We start from the raw sequence: 24,825 nt of genomic DNA on the forward strand, positions 1-24,825 counted from the left end.
ATTTAAATACTGTCTCAGACCACTGTAGTTGCCTTGACGAAAGCAAAAACCATTCCCTTAACCCTGATGGTAGTTACCTCCTTGAGTAAATCCCATTTCAGCACACTGTGATCACTTCCACCTAGTGGTTCCTGATCTGCAGATTCTTAATGCATGAAGAATCACTACTGAATATCAAATCAAGAGTATTGCTCCCTCTAGTTGCCTCCCAAACACGCTGATTTAGAAAACAATCATCCAATAAATCCCCAAAAGCCTTCCTAGTGTGCGAGTGCCCAACACACAAATTCCAGTCAATATCTGGGAAATTAAAATCCCCCATTATAAGACTCTCTGATTTACTATCTCACTCTATTTCCCTGTGCAGCTTCTTATTATACTCATCAGAGTCATTAGGCTTATAGCACACAACTGCTACTCTCAATTTTGTTCTCCCAGTGCTTATGTCACACCAAACTGACTCGATACTGCACTGTCCAGCGATGTCGACTGGCTTCATTTCCTTGGATTTTGTGTTTCTTAACTAATAGCATAACCCCTCCTCCCTGCCTATCCTTTCTGTAGACATTGTACTTCCCAAATTCCAGTTCTGCATTCCTTATATCTGTGTGACACCACGTCTCTGAAATCCCAACAATATCTGCCTTTGATGCTTTGAGCAATACCTCAAATTCATCAAATTTATTTACCAAACTCCTAGCATTGGTGTGTATACAAGCATACATGCACCTGTTGTTTTTCTTAGCTAACCTAACACAACCCATGTGTTTACTTGTACCCCAATGACTCCCAGCAGTCTCTGAAATATCCTGCATCTTATTTTCCAAGCTGCTGCTCATTCCAATAGAAGCAGTGCAAGAATCACTTTCACCTCTGCCAGTGGCTACTGTTAATCTATTAGTCCTTGTATCTCCCCCCCCAATCTAGCAGTTTTCCGACCCACCTAACACTGCCTCAATAGCATCAGCAAACATTCTTGCACCCTTTCTATTTAAGTGTATCCCATCCATGTAGAAGCAGTCTTTCCTGTTAACAAGTACAGACTAGGCTGAAAAAAATTCTACCCCTTCAGCCTTGCACAATCTTTTCAGGGCCGAATTGATCGCCAGGGCTCTCATCATATACTCCCTCCTATCGTGTATGGGAAGAATTGCAGACACTTTCAAATTCATCCTTAATTCACGGCTTTTTTTTCAACAATGACCTGTACTTGTTAAGTAATTGTGCCGGTCTCCTACTCTTAATATCATTAGTGCCAACGTGTACAACTATATCACCTTTTGTGCCCTTAAAAGATAATATCCGCTCTACAATGTCATCAACCTTTGCCCCTGGCAGACATACCCTGTTCCACCTATCCTTTTTACAAAGCATGTTTCCAGTTTCCCTGACAATAGTCACCCACAACTACTTGTTCCATTGGGACCAGTGCATTCTGCCTTGGGGGTTGCCGCTGGGTTGCGTGATGCCCAAGTGCAAGCTCTGGCGTTGGTGTGGGCAGCTCAGAGCTTGATGAGCCCTCACTTTTACTCCTTCGAGGACATCCACCCTGTCCTTCAAGCTCTCATATAGGCCCATAACAACGCTGAGTTGTCGCCTGATTTCCTTACACCCCTTGCATCGTTCACATACAAAGATATCGCCCATGGCAGTATCATGTCCCGTACCTGACTGTCCACAAACATCAAGCAAATAGTGCATTTTAAAAGGCTGTGATTCAGAGGGCAAATGCCCCCCTCAGTTCTCCCCTGAGCCACAGCACTCCCATTAGCTTGAGCCTTTTGCTTTGCTGCTCTGGTCTGAGTCATGATTTTGATTTAATTTCAATTTCAGTACAAAATTAAAACCCTAAACTTGTATCCCAACACAGTTATAACGCTATATTTATGTTTCAGTATCAAGTGTTATCTACAAAATCCCTTTATATAACTTCCGTATCAAGTTAAGTATTAATTATTTATTTTTGCTTATTATTTATGTTACGTAATCAAAGTCGTTATATGTATATAGTTAAAAGTCCTTGAGGTTGTCACAGACATTCTCTCAGATATGCCAGACAAGCTGTACTTGCTACCTGGGAGTCTAAAACGCTGATGGAACTGATATTCAGGTGATACTCAAGTCAAGTCGACCCAATTTTGGCGAAGTCCGGATGGTCTGTGACAGCCAAATCCTCTGCTTGCACCTTCACGATGGTGGGACTGTTAGTAATCCTGGGTATAACCTCCATGCACAAGTACATGGTGGGTGACCACCCAGGTGTGAACCAACATAAGCAGGGGTCGAGGTGTGGCGCCCACACCACATGGTGGAACGCCAACCCTCTATATTACCAGGCAGTGCTAGGTCGTAGATGACTCTCATCAACCGGTGAAATACCACCACTTTGCTTATTGGAGGCTTGAAGTGGTGGAACCCATGTTTAGTCTCTAGAGCTAAGTTCCGGTCAACCCATCCCTATCTCTTCCACCATACAGTATGATCGATGACTTTTGAGGTTATGATGAACGTTGTGGCGAGATCCAATATTCCTTACATTTCGAGGGTACAGCTCTAAAACGGTGTTTGCAGGCCAGCCGCTAGTTAGTACACCGGACCGAACCTATTGGTAACTCTCTAGGAGGCCTCCGGATCAGCTAGTGTATAATCTTGCTACCTCTACTCTGCCAGATAGTGACTGGAGGGAGTCCGAGTAGTGTGTATGCGGGGAGCATTATTGAGGCCACGTTATGTCAAGGATCTGGGTATATTCTTACCACGTGTACGCCATATCCAAAAATTTCATTACTTCATACAGCATGTCCCACCCACTTTTTCTTACCATTGAATACACTATGAAATATCAAACTAATAGAGCAAGCTTATCTGTGAAACGATCTAAACCTCCCAAGCACTTCCTAATTCATTTCACAAATATACGTGGTCTCAATTCTAATCTCAACGATGTCCATTTCCACTTGCAATCTGCCAAACCCCATGTACTTTTTTGACAGAATCTCAGTTATCGGTTGATTCAACTACTGCTCATCTCAGATGCCCAAATTATTTGCTGTATGATTCCTTTCGCCTCAAAGGTGGTACTTGTGCATATGTCCGTTCTGATATTCCCCGTCAGAGACTTGTCAATTTGGAATCTGCTCTCTTTGATCTTCTCTGGCTTAAAATCTCTCTACCTCATTGTGTCAAATTCATCTGTTGTCTCTACCGTTCTCCCAACTCCACTAATCACTTGGAGCTCTTTGACTTCCTCTCTTTGCAACTTGACTTTCTCCAGTCCAACTTTCCTAACAGTGAGGTAATTTTCCTTGGTGATTTTAATGTTCACAACTCCAGCTGGCTTCCATTTTCTAGTCACACCGATCCAGCAGGTCGAGATGCTGAGGCTTTTGCAATTACTAATGACCTAGCACAGATTGTTCATTTACCTACAAGAATACCGGACAATCCTAATCATACAGCCAATACGCTCGATCGTTTTCTCACAAACAACCCTTCTAAGTACACGTCGAAGTGAGAGCTCCTTTAGGCACTTCTGATCACAACTTGGTGATTGTCTCTTCTCCAATGGAACCTTTATCTCATGGCTATTCCCAACCTTGTGTTGTTTGGCATTACAAGAATGCAAAATGGGATGACCTGCGAGACTTCTTTTCTTCTTTTCCTTGGTCGGATTACTGTTTCAAAACTTCGGATGTCAAAGTTTGTTCAGATCGTGTCAGTGAAATTATTCTATCAGGAATGGAATCCTTTATCCCACACTCCACTTTAAAATCTCGTCCTTTATCTAAACCTTGGTTTTCCAATAAGTGTGCTAAGGCTGTTCAAGAGAAGAATGTTGCATATCGTAATTGGCTTGTTTCTAATTCTTCAGTGTCATTTTCTGCCTACACCAAAGCTCGCAACAATTGTAAAGCAGTTATTAATCAGTCCAAACTAGAGTTTGAACAAGCCAAGAGTAGAAAACTTGCTTCTTGTCCTAATGTAGCCGAGCATTCTGGTCTCTTGCCAAAGCTATTGGCCGCAATTTTTGCCCATCTCTGCTCCCACCTCTGTCCAAACCAGATGGTTCTGTGTGTCACTTCAGCCAAGGATAAAGCTGACCTGCCAGCATCCCATTTTTCTTCCGGCTCATGTATTAATGATCTTGGTAAAACACCTCCCACCATGCTCCATTCAATGCCTCCTGTGCTCTTTCGTCAAAAGGATATCAGAAGGATTTTGATTAATCTTGATGCTAAGAAAGCTCCAGGTCCTGATGGTATTTCTCCACTTGTTCTCAAAAGCTGTGCTCCTGAACTTACTCCTATTCTTTGCCGCCTTTTTTCACTTTCTTATTCCAAAGGTGTTTTTCCTTCTGCTTGGAAATTTGCTCATATCCAGCCAGTTCCTAAAAAGGGTTACAAATCCCTCCCATCCAATTATTTGCATTGCAATTACTTCTACTCTTTCTAAAGTAATGGAGTAATCAATTAACCGCCAACTCTTAAACTATCTAGAAACCTTCCGTCTGATCAACAATCGCCAGTATGGATTCCGTCAGTGTCGATCCACTGGTGATATTCTGGCTTATGTTACCCATTTATGGACTAATTCAATGGAAAGGTTCAGTGAAACACAAGCAGTTGCTCTTGACATCTCAAAGGCTTTTGATCGTGTTTGGCATAAAGGTCTTCTAAACAAGCTTCCATCTTATGGTTTGCCAACTGTTTTTAGTAATTGGTTATCCAGTTTTCTCTCCGATCGCTCACTGAGGGTGATGGTAGATGGCTCTCTGTCTTCTAACTTCTACACTAATGCCGGTGTCCCCCAAGGTTCAGTTCTTTCCCCCACTCTTTTCCTCTTGTATATTAATGACCTTCTTCCATTGACAGGAAATCCTATCCATAGTTTTGCCGATGATAGCACATTGCATTCCACTTTCCATTATGAGAAACCTTGTCCCGCTCAATCAGCTTCAACTTGTCGAAAATCTGCTACCAATTCCTTAAATGCCTATCTTCAGGTAATTCTCCAGTGGGGCAAAGACAACTTAGTTGATTTCAACCCTTCTAAAACTCAGTCTTGTCTTATATCTCGCAAAAAGGATTCTTCTGCTCCTATGCTTATGTTTAGTGACACTCCGATTTCTAGGCAAAATGATATATCTCTTTTGGGGACTACCCTTACTTCTAATCTCTCTTGGCACAAGCACATTACAAATATTGCTTCCTCTGCATCTAAAAAAAACTTGGTTTTCTCTTTCGCTCTCGGCATTACTTTTCTTCCAAACAGCTGCTCACTCTGTATAAATCACAAATCCACCCTGCCATGGAATATTGTTCCCACATTTGGGGTGGTGCCCCCAAAACCTTTCTCAGGCTTCTTGATTCCATTCAGAAGAGGGCAGTTAGGTTAATTAATGATTCATCTCTAACAGAGTCTCTCCACTCGCTTTCTCATAGACATACTGTTTCTGCTGCATGCCTCTTCTACAGATACTTCCATGGGCACTGTTCTTCTGAATTGGCTTCTATAATTCCCATTCTCTCTTTCAAAACAGTCCGAACTCGTGCCGCCACCAGCCAACATCCATTTACTGTCCAACTTCAAACCCACAGAACCAACTTTTCATCTTCCTCATTTATTCATTCAACTGCCGTTTTCTGGAACAACCTTCCTTCATACGTATTTCCTGAAAATTACAGTCTACAGAAGTTCAAGTCCAATGTCAACAAATATCTTCTTTCATCTTCTCAACCTCCAACCCAAGCACGGTACTAAGTACTATAGGTTCTAATACCTCTTCTGTTTGGGGTTCAACATTTAAAAAAAAAAAAAAAAAAAAGTACAATTTAATTGACAATGAAGTTCAACAAGGTTAATAGATTTACTGATTAATTGACAATATTATATTATGTACTATACTATACTAAGCTTATGCTATCTAGTTCAAGTTATTTTGTATCGCGTAACAATGGCGGCAATTTACGAACAGTAAATCTAAGGACACTTAAGTATCGATTAAGTTCCAAAAATCACCAGTGGATTGACACTGACAGAATCAATATTGGTCATTGATCAGATTTCAAGGTAGTTCATGAGTAATTGATTTCTTCATTACTTTAGAAAGAGTCCAGGTATGTGCAATGGAAAAATAATTGGATAGGACAAATTTTTCACTCTTTTTTTTTTTTTTTTTTTTTTTTTTTTTAGGAACTGTCTTGATATGAGAAAATTATAAGCAGAAGAAAAAAATACCAGTGGAAAAAGAAAGTGTGAAAAGGTAACACAGAACAGGGATAAGCTCAGGGGCACAGGTTTTGAGAACAAGTGGAGAAATACCATCAGGACCTGAAGTTTTCTTGGTACCAAACTGTTCAAAATTCTTCTTACATCCTTTTGACAGAAGACCATAGGAGGTACTGAGTGGAATGTACTGGGAATGGTAGGAGGTGGTTTATGAAGATTGTCAATAAAAGAGTGAGAAGAAAAATAGGATGCTAGTAAGTTGGCTTTAAATATTTTGTGCACAAGTTTCCAGTGCTGCTTGGTATTGATAAAGAAATAGATGAAGCAATAAATGTTTTTCAGCAAAATACTGTCAGTTTTAGTGTGTGAGAACTTACCAAATGTTATTATGAAAGAAGAAAGAACTGATTTATAGTGGTCAGTTGGAGAACTAAGAAGTGCATAAAGAAGCTTGAATTATAACAGATTATCCTAAGTCACACTTGGCATTTCAACAATATCTCATAGCAATGCTGAGTGTGAGAGAATATTTAGCCATGTTAGAAAAATAAAAACTGAGTTTGAATTGTTTTTTTGTTGAAGCTTTGGAAAGGCTCCTTATATCCAAGTTTAGATAGCAGGGCCATCTTATGAATGAAACTTTGACTCAACATTTCTGAAGAGGGCAAAGTCAGCAAGCGTATCTTTCTTGCATTCCAAATCTGTTGATGTCTAATAGAATATTCAAACAGAATTCCACAGAGACGGAAAAATGTTAGGTAAGCTAATGTTTTAAAGCCTACTGTACTGGTAAACAATCCTATGACTGCATTTTAATATAAAGTGTGTATTTTTCCAGTGAAATTTAATTTCCAGTACAATGTGGACTTCAGAACACCTTCTGTTTTGGCACCCAAAACCCCCTTTTTTTTTTTTTCACCTATGTACAAATGTCCAATCTCCAGCTTTTTTTGAAAGTCAGAAATTGGCAGCTATGAATTTGGTTTATTTTAATTTCCTGGCTATTATAATTGTTGGTTATTATAATGGTTATTGTAATTAATGGTTGGTTATTATAATGAGGTCAATCAATACAACTAAATACTTACTTCATTTTGTAAAAAGGACTACATTTCAATGGCACAACTACAGCAACTAAAAGCTAGAACAAATAATGTACCTATTCTCTTTGGACAAGTAAAACTACACAAACCCGGACACCCTATTCGGCCTATAGTATCATACAAAAATTCTGCCTTTTTGGCCTTGGCAACACATTTATATTGGATTATAAAACCTTTTCGGCAGGTATTGAAATATAGTATAAAGAATTATGATACCTTATATACAAATTTAAAAGACTGTAAAATTGGGGGAGGAGTTTAATTATTTTCCCCTTGATGTAGTTTCATTATGTACACTAATGTTAATGTAATATATGCGCTGGATGTAATTTGGGATTTATTAAACAATAACACTATTAGCATTAACAGTATGATGTTGTCCAAAAAAAAAAGAGATATTTGAGCTAATTAAGTTACTGGTTGAGGCTAATTATATTTTATTTCAAAGTAAGATTTATAGACAGATTTTTGGTTTGCCTATGGGTTTAAACTTGAGTGGCCTAATATCGGAGTTGTATTTAGATAGATTAGAAAATATACATTTAAAACAGTTTTTTGACAAAAATCACATTGTGGAAGATACCTCGACAACATCCTCATTATAACGGATTATGACACTACAAACGAAGTTTTGCAAACTTTTAATAATATGCACATTAGGTTAAAATTTACACTGGCGAAAGAACAAGAAGAAACAAAGAACATAAATTTTTTAAACTTTACACTTAAGAAGGAGGGCGAAAATATTAATTTCAGTATTTATTGTAATCCCAAGAATACAGGGATATTCCTACACTATAATAGCTACGACCCATACTCATAAAAAAGGTAAATCATGTTAAACCAGTTCTTAAATGCATTCAAATACTCTTCCAACAACTTCCCCTACAGATAGAAATAGAAGAACTGATGAATAGGTTCCTAAATAGAGGATACCTGATTACCTCTATCAATAGCATTAAATTAGAAGCTAAAGACAAAATAATCAATAACAAACATAATGGCAGGATTAATAAAAAATATTTTATTTCAATGCCGTATGTTTGAACACTGGTGTAGACAAATTAACAACCTTTTTAGAGGTACAGAAATGAAAATAGTAGCAAAACTGGGCCATGAATTATATGCAACACTAAAAAAATCACACGGTACTACTGACTTCCGAACAAACACATAACCTCGTCTACCACATTTCATGTAAGGATTGTGATTCTTCTTCTTACGTTGGATCTACCATATGTATTTTAAACTCGAGGGTTAAGCAACATGAAGCATCAGTCCGTGCATCATGTGCAAATGCATCGGAACTAGCATTCCATTCAATAAATGAAAACCACACGTTCCTGTTTAATGAAGCCAAAATTTTAAATATTCAACATAATTATACTAAGTTATTGATTGCAAAACTTTAGAAATGGAATTACAAAAAAACTCTATTGACATTCAACATCCATTTCTCTTATCTGATTCGTGGTCATTCGAACGCATGCGTACCAAAGACTAATCTCCTGTTTATAAGATTCCGAACACACGTTTCGTTAGTTTCATTCCACCCTGTAAAAATGACACGTCGAAAAGTTTTAGTCTGCTTAAGGGAGGAATTTTTAGTAGATTTTAAATTCATTTCTTTATCGTACTTTTATCTCATTTTAATAGTATTTCATTCGTATTTATGACAAAATGTCTTCCTTCACTAAAGGTTGCATGGGGGTTTTGATATTTCTGGGGTTGGGTTGGGGTTCACCACTGTGATCCTGGAGTGTTGGACTGCCTGTGTTTCAAATAGTGAGGAATGCATTGAGTTTTAAATTATTTTAAATTATGTAATCTTGTTTTAGCTTATCATTTTGTAATTTATTTGCATAAGGAAAATTGGTAAAGAAGAAATCCTACTGACTGAATAAAAGGTGACTCCTTGTTTATTTCTAAAATATATACCATCAAGAAAATATAGTTATGAGGAAGATGCTGAAATGTATGAATATGACTGGCTAGTCTAATAGAACAAAAAAAGACAGTGTGGGAAAGTTAGAGTTATGAAATGTACTGAAACCTGCAGCAGCTACAAGTTGATCTCTAATAATACCACAGGTAAGATTAGGGAAGCCAAGGCTGAGTATGAGAAAGCACTGGCTAAGAGAGCAAAGAATGGAGACAAGGAGTTTTTCATGTATATGAATACAAAGAAGAAAATGAATCAGATTGTACCATTGTGTACTGCAGGTGGGGAAAAGACTTACATAACCTAACAAAAGTTTATTTGAAAAACTGTTGAGCCTAAAGGCAAGTAAGGCTCCTGGAGTTGATGGTATATACCCAGTAATTTTGAGGGAGGTGGCCAGAGAGTGTATTTAACTGTTGAGATTAATTATGAGGATATCATTGAACTCGGGAGAGATTCCTTTGGATTGGAGTAGCACCAATGTATTGCCATTACATAAAGGTAGTTCTATGGTTGAATTTGGTAACTAGACTGATTGATCTGACTTCAGTGGTAGAATCTTAGACAGTAATTAATAGTACAATCCATTTAGCTAGAAATGGGCATTCTGAAGAACACATAACATGGTTTTGTTATGTTTAAGGGAAAATTTTTAAAATTTTAAGGGAAAATCATGTTTAACTAACTTAGTAGGCTATTTTGACACAGTTACTCATGAGCTGGGTGTAGGAAACAATTTTGACATAGCTTATTTGGATTTTAGCAAAGCATTTCACTCAGTCCCTCGTGAGAGGTTACTGTATAAGCTGGAACACTTTGGGATTGCTGGAAAGATTCCAAGATGGATAGCTGCAAGGCAGAAGGTTGTGATTAATACTTATCGGCAATAATAATACTTATTATTGCCGATGCACCTAAGGAATCTCTAAATCAACCAACCAACCCAAGGATTGGCTCTTAGACCACTGTTGTTTCTGATTTTCATTAATCAGAAACAACAGTAATGACATCAACAAAGGGCATGATGTCAAAATTTGCAGATGATGTAAAGGTTGGGAGGATTGTTAATGATTAGTGCCAAGCAGTACTCCATCTGGATGACTTGAACAGGCTTCAAGAATGGTCAGAAAAGAGGCAACTGTGTTTTAATGCAGAAAAATGCAAGGTTGTACACTTGGGGAATAGCAACCCCAAAATAACTTACACATTTGGTGGAGTTGAATTAAAAATAGTAGAGGAAGAAAGAGATCTGGCAGTTACAATACTCCTGAATAATGTAAACATGGTGACCCATGGTGTCTTTTCACTGATTTATTGAACAATATCCTGTAGGGATAGGAGATCATAATCCTACAGTATAAGACAATTGTAAGACCTGTAAATTCAAATTGAGGAAAGACAGATTTAGAAATAATGAGTCCAAGTATGAGACCTCATCTAAAAAAAGACATTGAGCTTCTTAGTTCCAAAAATGGGCAGCTCGCATGGTGATATTGGCAAAAGGATGGCCATATGAGAAAAGACTTTAATTATGCAGTTTGCAGAACTTGGCAACCAACCACCTTAAAGGGGACCTGATTGAGGTTTAGAAGACTCTGAGACGGTGTGGTGAAATGATTGAAGGCAGAATTTTCACTGTTATAAAGAATTCTAGAACTAGGGGCCATAAATTCAAATTACAGAGGAAGAGGTTTAAACTAGATTGTAGGAAGTAGTAGTGGCATGTGATGCAAGAAAGCAAGTGTATGAGCTTATGCAGCATCAGCCAAAAAAAAAAAAAATTACAAAACAATTCCCTCTAAATGTATGTCCAGTACCTCCTTAAATTGATTTAACCTATCAACTTCCACAATGACAGATGGAAGTTTGTTCCAGCAATTAACCACCCGCTGGCTAAAGGCAAATTTCCGCACATCTATTCTACATCTCTTTTTCCGCAATTTTAATTTATGCTCCCTTAGGTTTGTAATCTGAACAAGTGGAAAAATCCCATCAGAATTCAGTGTGCTCAATCCATTCAAGGCCTTATACGCCTCAATCAGATCACCTTGCAGGTGCTGAGTCTCCAGCTGCTGCAATTTGCAGAACTTAAGCCTCTCTTGGTAAGAGGATCCCTTCATTCCCCTCACCAATCTTGTTGCCCTTCTCTGTACACGCTCAAGCAAATCTACATCCTTCCTAAAATGAGGCCTCCAAACATGTACGCAGCACTCAAGGCGTGGCCTGACCATTGCCTTATACATAGGGATAATCACCTCCTTTTCTCTGCTAGCAAAATTCCTGTATATCCTGTATTCCTGTATGACAAAACCCTTGACCTGCCCTGGCAGCCTGTCTGCATTGCTCAGAAAACTTCATATCTGACTGCACAATTACTCCCAGGTCTTTTTCATTTTCTACCACCTTAAGTGTAGTACCACACAGTTGGTACGTTTCTCTGTGGTTACTTCTACCCATATGCAATACTTTGCATTTGTCAATGTTAAACTTCAGTTGCCATTTCTCAGCCCATCTGCCCAAATTTTCTAGATCCTGTTGCAGTAGCACACTGCCATTACTGTCATTAACAACCCTGCCAACCTTTATATCATCTGCAAACTTCGACACTAAGCCTGATATGCCTTCATCATTATCATTGATAAATATACAAAACAACAGTGGACTCCACTAATCACATTAGTCCACGAAGAGCAGCACCCATTTATTACCAACCTGTCTTCTCCCACTCAACCATCCTTTTATCCATTGTAGCAACTTATCCTTAATACCATTCTGCTCCAATCTGTACAGTAGTCTTCCGTGGGCAACAGTTTCAAAAGCTTTCCTGAAATCCAAGTATATGATATCAAAATTATTTTTTGCATCCAGTTCTTTTGTAACCACATCATAATATCCAATCAAATTTATCAGAAAGACTTTCCCTTAATAAACCCATGCTCTGTCTGAATTATCGCTGCAGTCTTGTCTAGATAATCCTGCAATGCATCTTTAACCAGTGACTCCATTATTTTACCCAGAACAGAAGTTAAACTAACTTGTCTGTAATTACTCGTGTCACCCTTCGAACCCCCCTTTGTGAATTGGGGATACATTTGCACATCTCCAGTCAGTGGGGGCCTCCCCTGAGTCCAAGGATGCTCTCATAATTATGGCTAAGAGTTTGCTTACTTCCTTTGCTGCCTCCTTTAATATAACTGGATAGATCCCATCCACCCCAGTTGCTTTTCTTATGTTTAACTTCAACAATTTATCCTCCCCTTTGCTCTCAGTTATTACAAAATCATTAAGCACCCTGCTACAATTTGATAACCTTCTGGCATTTTCAAACCTTAATAATTCCTCATATGTGAATGTAGATGCGAAATACTCATTCAGTTTGTTTGATATCTGAGCAGGATCATCAACAGTCGAACCATCGATATCAAGTGGACCAATCAGATTCATCCCCTTCCTTTTAGAGTTTATATAAGTAAAGAAATCCTTGCTGTTTTTCTTAGCTTGATGGCTAAAAGTTTCCTTTTAGCCATCAAGTCATTGACTACCCGAACAAGCTACCTCCGCAGGTAATTGACACTGAGTTTGAAGAAATTCAAAGCTCAACATGATATTTACTTGTGTGGAGGGAGGTGCATAATTTATATTTTTCTTATTTAGTTTCTTTTTTCTTATTTTTGGCTTGGACAGCATAATATCCTGTAGAATATTTCCTTATCTGTTTTTTTTTTTTTTTTTTTTATTTATTATTTATTATTTATTTTTTTCCTGGTGCAGCAAAAGTCTGTGGCTTCCTTGAGCTACATAGCTAATTCTAGTTTTAAATTTGTTTTTAACTGGATTTTAATGACCAAACAATTAAATGACATTAAAGTGAATAAAGAAATTAAATTTTAATAATATTTTTAAAGAATATAAAACTTTTTTTTATAATCACTGTATATTTCTGAATTTTTAGAGAGCTAAAGAACTAACAGATGTACTGCAAGATATTGCTGTGCATGAAAATTATGAAGCTTTTGATTTATATTTCATGGAAAATCCACTACATAAAGGTACAGTGTGTTAATATATTATATTAATTTTAATTCACACAAAGAGGGACTTTCTACACACACACACACACACACACACACACACACACACACACACAATAGACTGACTGTTACACTAGGAAAATCGCTTAAAATATCTTTAATTAATAATAATATCAGTGTGATTTACTTCAAAATTTTGTAATAATTTGCCTTTAAAACAATTTTCACATATTCACAAACCATAGAGAGTAAATGAGAAAAAGAATATTATATTTAAATATATGACTTTATTGTTTTTGACTAAATATTTGATATGCTAGCACCTTATTATACTACTTTCAGTTAAACAAATAACATTAAAGTATAAAAAAGAAATAATAAAAAAAATGCTAAAAATCTTAGATATGGTATTATAAATTTTTGATGTGGTTGGGGGATAAGCAGAATATTGCAATATATTTCAACATATGTCTTGTATAAGCTGTAAAATTTCTCCACACTGGACTGAAACATAGCATTAGTAGAGGCACATGATGTAAGAAAGCAATCTTATACTTGGACATCAGCCAAAAAAAAAAAACCTTCCCATTTCACTGATCCATTCATTCCAAATGTTTGTCTAGTTCTGCTTTGAATTTATTTAAGCTATCAATTTCCACAACAGATGGCGGGACAAAGTTCGGAAAATGAAGGGCAAATACAACTCACACCCTTCATCGATCCTGGAACATAATGGATGTACAATTGCAAATACTCTTGGGGAGACATTCGCTAAAGTGTCTTCAGAAACATCGTACCCCCCAGAGTTCCTCGCAATCAAACCAAGAAGCTGTCCTCTAACAATCGCAAGGAATATAATCAGCCTTTTACACAGTGGGAGCTGAAAGCAGCACTCTCACTGTCCAAGGCGAGTGCTGTTGGACCAGATGACATCCATTATGAGATGATTATAACCTTTCATCGGAATCCATGGATCGTTTGCTCCGTCTCTATAACAGAATATATATTGAAGAGACATTTCTGGACTCATGGCATATGGCAATCGTCCTTCCCTTTCCGAAACCAGGAAAGGATCCAAAAATACCAATAAATTACCGTCCTATCACTCTGACGAGCTGCTTGTGCAAGATCCTGGAAATAAGGGTCAATGCTCATCTTTTGTGGTATTTAGAAACTAACGACCTTCTTTCCAGGATACAGTGTGGCTTCTGAAGGAACAGGTCAACACTTGACCACTTAATCCACTTGGAAACATCTATACGTGATGCTTTCCTGAAATGTGAGCACCAGGTGTCGGTTTTCTTTGATATGGAAAAAGCACATGACACGGCTTGGAGATATGGAATTTTAAAAGACATATATAACTTTGGTCTTAGAGGACACATTGCCCTCTTTATTAAAAACTTCCTTACAGACTGGTCTTTCCAAGATCGTGTAGGATCCACCCTCTCCCGGCCATTCTGCCAAGAAGAGGGAGTTCCACAAGGATCAGTTTTAAGCATTACGCTTTTTGCTATCAAAGTTAACTCTATAACTGAACAACTTCCTCCAATCGTAAACAGTGCCCTCTTTGTAGATGACTTTAGCATCTTTTTGCAGTTATGCAATATGAGGGTCATTGAAAGACAATTGCAGCATGCCATAGACCACGTCAACTCTTGGGCAGTGACTAAAGGTTTTAGGTTCTCGCCACAGAAGACAGTCTGCGTACACTTTTGTCGCAAACGGAACCTTCATCCTGAACCAGAATTAAACTCGGACAAGACATCATTCCAGTAGCACCCGAGACAAAATTTTTGGGGCTCCTTTTATATTCAAACAACCTTTTATATATTTGTCAACTGCGGACAAAGTGCACAAGAGGGTTGAATCTCCTACGCTCTATTTCTTCCAATAAATGGGGAGCAGACCGCTCCACTTTGTTCAGCCTCTATCGTGCACTTGTCCGATCTAAACTAGACTATGGGTCCCAAGTGTATGCATCGGCTAGACATAGCGTACTTAGATGGCTGGACCCAGTTCACCACCAAGCCATCCGTATTGCTACTGGAGTATTTAGAACATCCCCTGTCCAGAGTTTATATGTTGAAGCAACTGAACCACCACTGTCATTTCGACGAAAGCAATTGTCTTTAAAATATACGTTTAAATTAAAATCCCTGCCAGACAACCCTACATGGACAATCCGTTTTCAAGCCACGATGGGAAAATCTATATAACACTCGTCAGACTACCAATCGGCCTTTTGGTATCAGTGTCCAAGAGCTGCTCAGAGAGCTCGACATCATGGTAGACAATGTTGCCCAGTCTCCAAGGCAACTATTTCCACCCTGGCATGCTCGCTTACCATCATGCGACTTCTCCCTTAAAAATTGGAGTAAATCCATAATTCCATCTAATGTCTACCACCAACTCTACGCTGCCCACTGGGCCGAATATTCCAACTTCTTGCCTGTCTTCACTGATGGCTCGAAGTCAGAGTTGTCTGTTGGATCTGCTGCTATCTTTCCAGGTTGTTCTATATCTGGAAAGATTCCCCAAGAATGCGGCATATATACAGCTGAGTTGTATGCTATAGAGTTAGCCTTGGACCACATTAAAACCCATAGGTATCAAAGGTGTATGGTGTACACTGCAGGCTTTATCGGGTATGAGGTATAATACTCATCCATTTGTGACCCAGATTCGGCAGACACTACACTCTCTATCTGAGTGTTCTTTCGACGTTCGTTTCTGCTGGATTCCAAGCCACATCGGGATCGTGGGAAATGAACTGGCAGATGCTGCGGCCAGGTCACCAGAATCCCACAACACTTATTGCCTGTTAGTCCCCTATACAGACTATAGGCAGTTAATACATGATACATTACTGTCCCAATGGCAACAATCTTGGCATGAGCAAGTCACAAACAAGCTCTATCAGATAAAGCCTGTAATCCGACATTCTAGTCTGGCAGTCTAATCCGGCAGTCTAGTCTGCACAGGAATCGCAGAGAGGAAATTGTTCTAGCTCGTCTCCGCATAGGACACAGTCATCTTACACATGCTTTTCTGCTGAGGGCAGATGACTGTCCTATGTGCGAGAACTGTGACACTTATTTAAGTATACGTCACATTTTAACCGAGTGCCCACGTTTTAGACACGAACGTGATTTTTATTTTACTGCTTTTAGTCATCTGGCTGAGCCTTATACCCTCAGTCAGATTTTATCTGACAATGTGGCTGCTGTTTTTAGCTATTTAAAATCAGTAAACCTTTTTACTTGTATTTAAAATTGAATTGTCATTTCTTTGTTTATACATTTTTTACTTTTATACCTTTTATATCTCGACATGGTGGCCTAACTAATTAGGTCACTGAATGTTTTAACTTTTAATATATGACCTGGTTTTGGCGCATTATAGCCTTAGCTGCTGATGCGCCAATAAAAGCCAAACCAAACCAAATCCACAAGAGATGGAAGTTTGTTCCAGCAACACATCTATTCTACAACTGTCTTTCCTCAGTTTGAATCTCTGCCCCCTCAGGTTTGTAATCTGAGGTAAAATCCCATCAGCATTGAGCCTGCTCAATCTCAATCCATTCAAGGCCTTATACACCATAATCAGATCACCTCGCAGGTGCCTAGTCTGCAGAAGTTGCAATTTGCAGAACTTAAGCATTTCTTCGTAAGAGCACCCTTAGTCACCCTCACCAGCCTTGTTGCCCTTCTCTGTACTCATTCTAGCAACTCTACATCCTTCCTAAAATGAGGCTTCCAGACCTGTATGTAGTAACCAAGGTGTGGCCTGACCATTGCCTTATACAAGGGGATAATCACATACTTATCCCTGCTTGCAAAATTCCTGTATATCATTCACAAGACTCCCAAGATGTACTCTTGCAGCCTCTTTCCTCAAATCCAAGTATATGATATCCAGTGCTCAGAAAACTTCATATCTGACTGCACAATTACCCCGGGTCTCTTTTCATTCTCCACTATCCTGAGTGTAACACCACCCCCAGTTGGTATATTTCTATGGGGTCACTGCTACCCATGTGCAGTACTTGGCGTTTGTCAATGTTAAACTTCAGTTGCCACTTCTCAGCCCATCTACCCAACTTTTCCAGGTCCTGTTGCAGCAGCATACTGTCATTAAAAACCCTGCCAACCTTTGTATCATCTGCAAACTTGGACATTAAGTGTGATATACCTTCATCAATATCATTTATAAATATACAAAACAATGATGGGCCCAACACTGAACCCCAAGAGACACTACTAATAACATTAGTCCACGTAGAACAGTACCCATTGACCACCACTCTCTGTCTTCTTGCACTCAACCATCCTTTTATCCATTGTAGCAACTTGCCCTTAATGCCATACTGCTCAAATTTGTACAGTAGTCTTCCATGTGTAACAGTATCAAAAGCTTTCCTCAAATCCAAGTAGATATCAAAATTATTTTTTGCATCCAGTTCCTTTGCGACCACATCATAGCATCCAATCAAATTGGTCAGACAAGACTTCCTCTTGGCAAACCCATGCTGTGTCTGAATTATTACTGCTGTCTTGTCCAGATGATCCTGCAATGCTTCTTTAACCAGTGACTCCATTATTTGTCCTGGAACAGAAATCAAACTAAACAGGTCTGTAATTACCCGTGTCATCCTTTGATCACCCTGCACATGTCTATTCGGTGGGGACTTCCCTCCGAGTCAAAGGATGCTCTCATAATTATGGCTAACGGTTTGCTACCTTCTTTAATATAACCGAATAGATGCAATCTACCCCAGGTTCTTATGTTTAACATCAACGATTTCTCCTCCACTTTGCTCTTAGTTATTACAAAATCATTTTACTCCCTGTTAGATTTTGATAAAACAGCTGGCCCTCTCCTCGTGTGTGAATTTAGATGCAAAATACTCAGTTTGAGAATGATGATCTACAGTGAAACCATTGATATAAGTGGACCAATCTAATTCATCCCCTTCCTTTTAGAGTTTATATACGTAAAGAAGTCTTTGCTGTTTTTCTTTGCATCCTTTGCCAAAGATTTTCATAATCTGCCTTTGCTTGCCTGTAACTTGCTTTCCGGGCTGCTGCTCATTCCAAAAGTAGCAGTGCAAGAATCATTTTCCACCTCTGCCTGCGGCTACTGTTAATCTATTAGTCTGTGGATCCCCCTATCATTGCCTTGATATCATCAGCAAATATTCTTGCACCCTTTTATATTTAAATGTATCCCATTCCCGTAGAAGTAATCTCTCCTGTTAACAAGCACAGACCACGCTGAGAAAAATTCTTCCCCATGAGCCCTGCACAATCTCTCCAGTGCTGAACTGATTGACAAGGCTTTCATTATATACTCCCTCCTACCGTGTCTGGGCAGGATTGCAGACACTTTCAAATTTAACCCTAACTCGTGACTTTTTTTTTTTTTTTTTTGCTAAGTAAATCTGCAGATCTCCTATACTTAATATTAGTGCCAACATGTACAAAGATATCACCTTTTGTGCCCTTAAAAGATGATATCTGCTTTACAATGTCATCAACTTTTGCCCCTGGCAGACATACCCTGGTCTTATTCCACCTATCCTTTTTGCACAATATATTTCCCTGACAATTGAGTCACCAACCATAACTAACTCCTGTGGGACCAAACGCATTCTTCCTTGAAGGTTGTCGCCGTGTTGCCTGGTGCACTGACATTGAGTTAGGCAGCTGAGAGCTTGTGTAAAGTGTTTTTGGTGTCAAGCGGCACCAGGGGTTCCCCACATCTCCATGTTGCTTGCATTGTGATGGGTGTGCCAGTTTGCTGGAAATGCCAGAGATTTAAAAGTGTATGGATATTGTACATGTGTAGCGTTGTGTACCGTGAGAGCTTGATGGGCCCCCATTTTAATTCCTTTGAGGGCATCCACCCAACTCTACAAGCTCTCATAGACGCCCATCCAGAAATCTGATGGGCACCTAATTTCTTCACATTCTGTGCACATAGCGCGTGCGCACACACACACACACAAAACATCCTCCATGGCTAGATCATGTCCTGTTCGAGAGAGATCAGCAAACGTCACATTTTACATATTTTTTAGACTGCAATGCATTGGAGAATCATCCCCCTTGGTTCTCCCACGAATCACAGCACTTTCACTACTTTGTGCACGTTGCTTTGCTGTCTTGTCTGGGACATGATTTCTGTTTAAATACAATTTAATTAACAATAAAAATTAAAAGGATTTATAAATTTAATTGATTAATTGCCAATACTATACTAAGCTAACAGGATTCCTACTACACTGCTATGTATTACACAATCTAGTTTTATGTTATACCTTATGCTATTCCATATTGATACTACACAATGGCGGCAAGTTTCAGCGATACTAAGTAATAACCCATAAAATCTCTGTCTAATTTCAAAATAAACTAAATATCGTAACTATGAATATAAAGCTACTTTTAGAAAATAAATTAATATGCCAATTTAATCAATAAAATGGTAAAAATTTAAGAAAAACTTCTTTATTAGCTGGAGCCGTAAAAACTTTGCCCGCACCATGCTCGCACTAATCTTGCTATGCAATCCAGCAATCTATTCAGCTCCGCAAGAACTGTCTTCAGAATATTGCCTTCCATTTCTTATCTGTCAATATCTGTCTATATATACAATTAAGATAAATAATGTTGCAAACTAGTTATCACCCCAAGTAATAAACACTGTAGGTAGCTGACTAGTCTATCCAGCCAATCCCAGAACAGTGAACTAAAGAAAGAAACTACAGAATGCTGTCAACAGTGTCAGCAGCTTGGTCTGGAATAATATATTTAGATCATCTAGCAAAAACTTATCTGCTTATATGTCTACCCTAAATGTAATCTTCAAGAAAACTGAAACTAGAAGGATAAATAAACCTGGTAAAACTGATGATAAAGTTTCAGGGCTAATTTTAAACAAAAAGTTAAACTTTTTGGAACATATCAAGCAAGCTCAGTTCTGGTGAGATTCTTCTTCTTGGTCAGATTATGAACCTGAGGGGACATAAATTCAAATTGAGGAAAGACAGATGTAGAATAGATGTGCAGAAATTTGCCTTAAGCCAGTGGGTAGTTGATTGCTGGAACAAACTTCCATCTGTCATTGTGGAAGTTTATAGCTTAAATAAATTCAAGAAGGAACTGGACAAACTGGTTTAGAGGGAACGGATGAGTGAAATGTTTTTTTTTTTGCTGATGCTACATAAGCTTGCTTTCTTGCATCACAAGCCTCTACTACTATCTACAAAAAGACTGTTGGTAAAAATTCAATAACAAATAATATATCATGCCAAGTCCTGTCAGCAATAGCAGTGAGAGCAGATTGTTTTGTACTCTAGTCAGACTGTGCTGCATGTTTCATTATGATCTGTCAGTACAACCCTGACAACAGGGACCAAGTATATAATAAAATTCAAAAATCTGCAAAAAAGAATACTCTTCAATGGCTAGATTGCATAGCCATAGGAGATTTTTGTCAATTTCAGTACACAGTTTATATGCTAAATCCAGTTGGTGTTGATAGCTAGCTCATGGTGACCATGAGCTAGCTATCAACACCAACTAATGTTTCAGTATGGCTACAAGATAAGATCTATACAACATTGACAACTTTGTTCATGTTATAGTGCAGGAAAACATCCAAGAACAAATTGCTCTTTAAGCATACAGTTCCAGAATTTTAGTAAACTACAACTTATTATGAGATCAAGTAGCTCTTTCACCAACTTCCCGCCTTGGAATATTATAATAGTGCCAATTTGTTACCAGTTTAGCACTGGAGTATCTTAATGAGCAAAACATGGCAAAGTATCCTTAACTAAGCTTGACTCTTGATGGCTGCATGCTCTTTTCCATACCCAGTTTCCAATCTATATTTCAGTACAGATATAGTACAAAATAGCACATCTAATCAGCCTTGGATGCTATTTTATTGCAATAGTTGCTGCAAGAATGTAGCACATGCACATAGTAGAACTCTATGTAATAAAGATGGCGTTAGAAAATATCTGAACATCAAAACACCTCCCGAAAAAAAAAAAAAAAAAAATCTATACTTACTCATCAGACAGATTCAATGCATTATAGCAGAACTTCTGGAAACCAACAGATCCATGTCACAGAGTGGATCCCATGATACACTGGGATTATAAGTAATGAGTTGAATGACATGGTGGCAAAATCGCATCTTCTAATTCCATACATACATACTATATACTGACAATTTGATGTTGCTGCTTAATGCAATGGCAGATAAACTGGCAAGAAGAAGAAGAAACTACAAATAATTATCTAAATGTGTTATTCCCAGTGAGTGTACAGGTCAATAGTGCAAGGTATGTGATAGTACAAAAATCCCTTCAGCATATCAACAGACTTTCAAGTTTTAAGATATCAGAAAAAAGAGAAAGAGAGATATGAGGAGACAGTCCTATTATGACTGTAAATTGAACATATATGTGTCACCCAGCTTATTTCCTCCAAGCCGAAGATCCACCATAATACAAAAACTGCAATTCCCCACTCAAACTACGAAAAAATTTTGGAGTGCCCAAATTTTGAAAGTGAACAATGAAAAGTCTTTAGAAATTTTTATGGAATAACCTTTCACCATAAGGAGTACTAGGTAAAAAAAGATATTATCTCAGATATTTTCACTTTCCTGTAAACAATTATCATTCTAACCTTTAACACATCCAAACACCCAGAACTAGAAAAATCACATGATTTTCAAGTTCTGGGTGTTTAAATCAAAAAGTCACAGATCCAGTTCAAAGTATTACAATAAATGGAATATAAATGTAATCTACTTGTCAATCTTTAATATTAACTTAAGGAGTTATTTGTACGAAACTGTTTTTGTTTGAGAAGTTGGAAAGTTTGTTTTATATTTATGCTAACCAACCCAGAATATAGTTAATATAATTTCTTTTAATTAAAATATTTGTCACATATTGAATGGTCAAGACACAAATGTCAAATATATCACTTATTTTCCATTAGTCCAGAGAAAGTTCTTTATTTTTTTTTTATGTGAACCTCAAACACGAGAGGTATTAGAACCTATAGCACTTAGTACCGTGCTTGGATTGGAGGTTGAGAATACGAAAGAAGATATTTGTTGACATTGGACTTGAACTTCTGTAGATTGTAATTTTCAGGAAATACGTAGGAAGGAAGGTTGTTCCAGAAAACGGCAGTTGAATAAATAAATGAGGAAGATGAAAAGTTGGTTCTGTGGGTTTGAAGTTGGACAGTAAATGGATGTTGGCTGATGGCGGCACGTGTTTGGATCGATTTGAAAGAGAGAGCGGGAATTATAGAAGCCAATTCAGAAGAACAGTGCCCATGGAAGTATCTGTAGAAGAGGCATGCAGCAGAAACAGTGCGTCTATGAGAAAGCGAGTGGAGAGACTCTGTTAGAGATGAATCATTAATTAACCTAACTGCCCTCTTCTGAATGGAATCAAGAAGCCTGAGAAAGGTTTTGGGGGCACCACCCCAAATGTGGGAACAATATTCCATGGCAGGGGATTTGTGATTTATACAGAGTGAGCAGCTGTTTGGAAGAAAAGTAATGCCGAGAGCGAAAGAGAAAACCAAGTTTTTTTTAGATGCAGAGGAAGCAATATTTGTAATGTGCTTGTGCCAAGAGAGATTAGAAGTAAGGGTAATCCCCAAAAGAGATATATCATTTTGCCTAGAAATCAGAGTGTCACTAAACATAAGCATAGGAGCAGAAGAATCCTTTTTGCGAGATATAAGACAAGACTGAGTTATAGAAGGGTTGAAATCAACTAAGTTGTCTTTGCTCCACTGGAGAATTACCTGAAGATCGGCATTTAAGGAATTGGTAGCAGATTTTCGACAAGTTGAAGCTGATTGAGCGGGACAAGGTTTCTCAAAATGGAAAGTTGAATGCAATGTGCTATCATCGGCAAAACTATGGATAGGATTTCCAGTCAATGGAAGAAGGTCATTGATATACAAGAGGAAAAGAGTGGGGGAAAGAACTGAACCTTGGGGGACACCGGCATTAGTGGAGAAGTTAGAAGACAGAGAGCCATCTACCATCACCCTCAGTGAGCGATCAGAGAGAAAACTGGATAACCAATTACTAAAAACAGTTGGCAAACCATAAGATGGAAGCTTGTTTAGAAGACCTTTATGCCAAACACGATCAAAAGCCTTTGAGATGTCAAAAGCAACTACTTGTGTTTCACCGAACCTTTCCATTGAATTAGTCCATAAATGGGTAACATAAGCCAGAATATCACCAGTGGATCGACACTGACAGAATCCATACTGGCGATCGTTGATCAGACGGAAGGTTTCTAGGTAGTTAAGAGTTGGCGGTTAATTGATTTCTCCATTACTTTAGAAAGAGTAGAAGTAATTGCAATGGGACGATAATTGAATGGGAGGGATTTATCACCCTTTTTAGAAACTGGCTGGATATGAGCAAATTTCCAAGCAGAAGGAAAAACACCTTTGGAATAAGAAAGTGAGAAAAGGCGGCAAAGAATAGGAGTAAGTTCAGGAGCACAGCTTTTGAGAACAAGTGGAGAAATACCATCAGGACCTGGAGCTTTCTTAGCATCAAGATTCATCAAAATCCTTCTGATATCCTTTTGACGGAAGACCACAGGAGGCATTGAATGGAGCGTGTTGGGAATGGTGGGAGGTGTTTTACCAAGATCATTAATACATGAGCCGGAAGAAAAATGGGATGCTAGCAGGTCAGCTTTATCCTTGGCTGAAGTGACACACAGAACCATCTGGTTTGGACAGAGGTGGGAGCAGAGATGGGCAGAAGTTGCGGCCAATAGCTTTGTCAAGAGACCAGAATGCTCGGCTACCATTAGGGCAAGAACCAAGTTTTCTACTCTTAGCCTGCTCAAACTCTAGTTTGGACTGATTAATAACTGCTTTACAATTGTTGCGAGCTTTGGTGTAGGCAGAAAATGACACTGAAGAATTAGAAACAAGCCAATTATGATATGCAACATTCTTCTCTTGGACAGCCTTAGCACATTTATTGGAAAACCAAGGTTTAGATAAAGGCGAGATTTTAAAGTGGAGTGTGGGATAAAGGATTCCATTCCTGCTAGAATAATTTGACTGACACGATCTGAGCAAACGTTGACATCAGAAGTTTTGAAACAGTAATCCGACCAAGGAAAAGAAGAAAACAAGTCTCGCAGGTCATCCCATTTTGCATTCTTGTAATGCCAAACAATACAAGGTTGGGAATAGCCATGAGATAAAGGTTCCATTGGAGAAGAGACAATCACCAAGTTGTGATCTGAAGATCAAGCGTATTGGCTGTATGATTAGGATTGTCCGGTATTCTTGTAGGTAAATGAACAATCTGTGCTAGGTCATTAGTAATTGCAAAAGCCTCAGCATCTCGACCTGCTGGGTCGGTGTGACTAGAAAATGGAAGCCAGCTGGAGTTGTGAACAGTAAAATCACCAAGGAAAATTACCTCACTGTTA

General features: G+C 38.4%; 1 protein-coding gene across 1 annotated transcript in view; it reads left to right on the forward strand.

The window, feature by feature from the left end:
* LOC150074884 (acyloxyacyl hydrolase-like) overlaps window positions 1–24,825 on the forward strand; it is a 154,028-nt gene that overhangs the window by 119,050 nt on the left and 10,153 nt on the right. The window contains exon 10 of the mRNA XM_090389413.1: window positions 13,226–13,322. Coding sequence (XP_090245539.1) covers window positions 13,226–13,322 — 97 coding nt within the window. The remainder of the gene's footprint in view (window positions 1–13,225; window positions 13,323–24,825) is intronic.

The sequence above is a fragment of the Mastigoproctus giganteus genome, unplaced genomic scaffold, assembly GCF_048544385.1.
Source record: "Mastigoproctus giganteus isolate SK-2022 unplaced genomic scaffold, ASM4854438v1 scaffold_16, whole genome shotgun sequence".
Classification (NCBI taxonomy): domain Eukaryota; kingdom Metazoa; phylum Arthropoda; class Arachnida; order Uropygi; family Thelyphonidae; genus Mastigoproctus; species Mastigoproctus giganteus.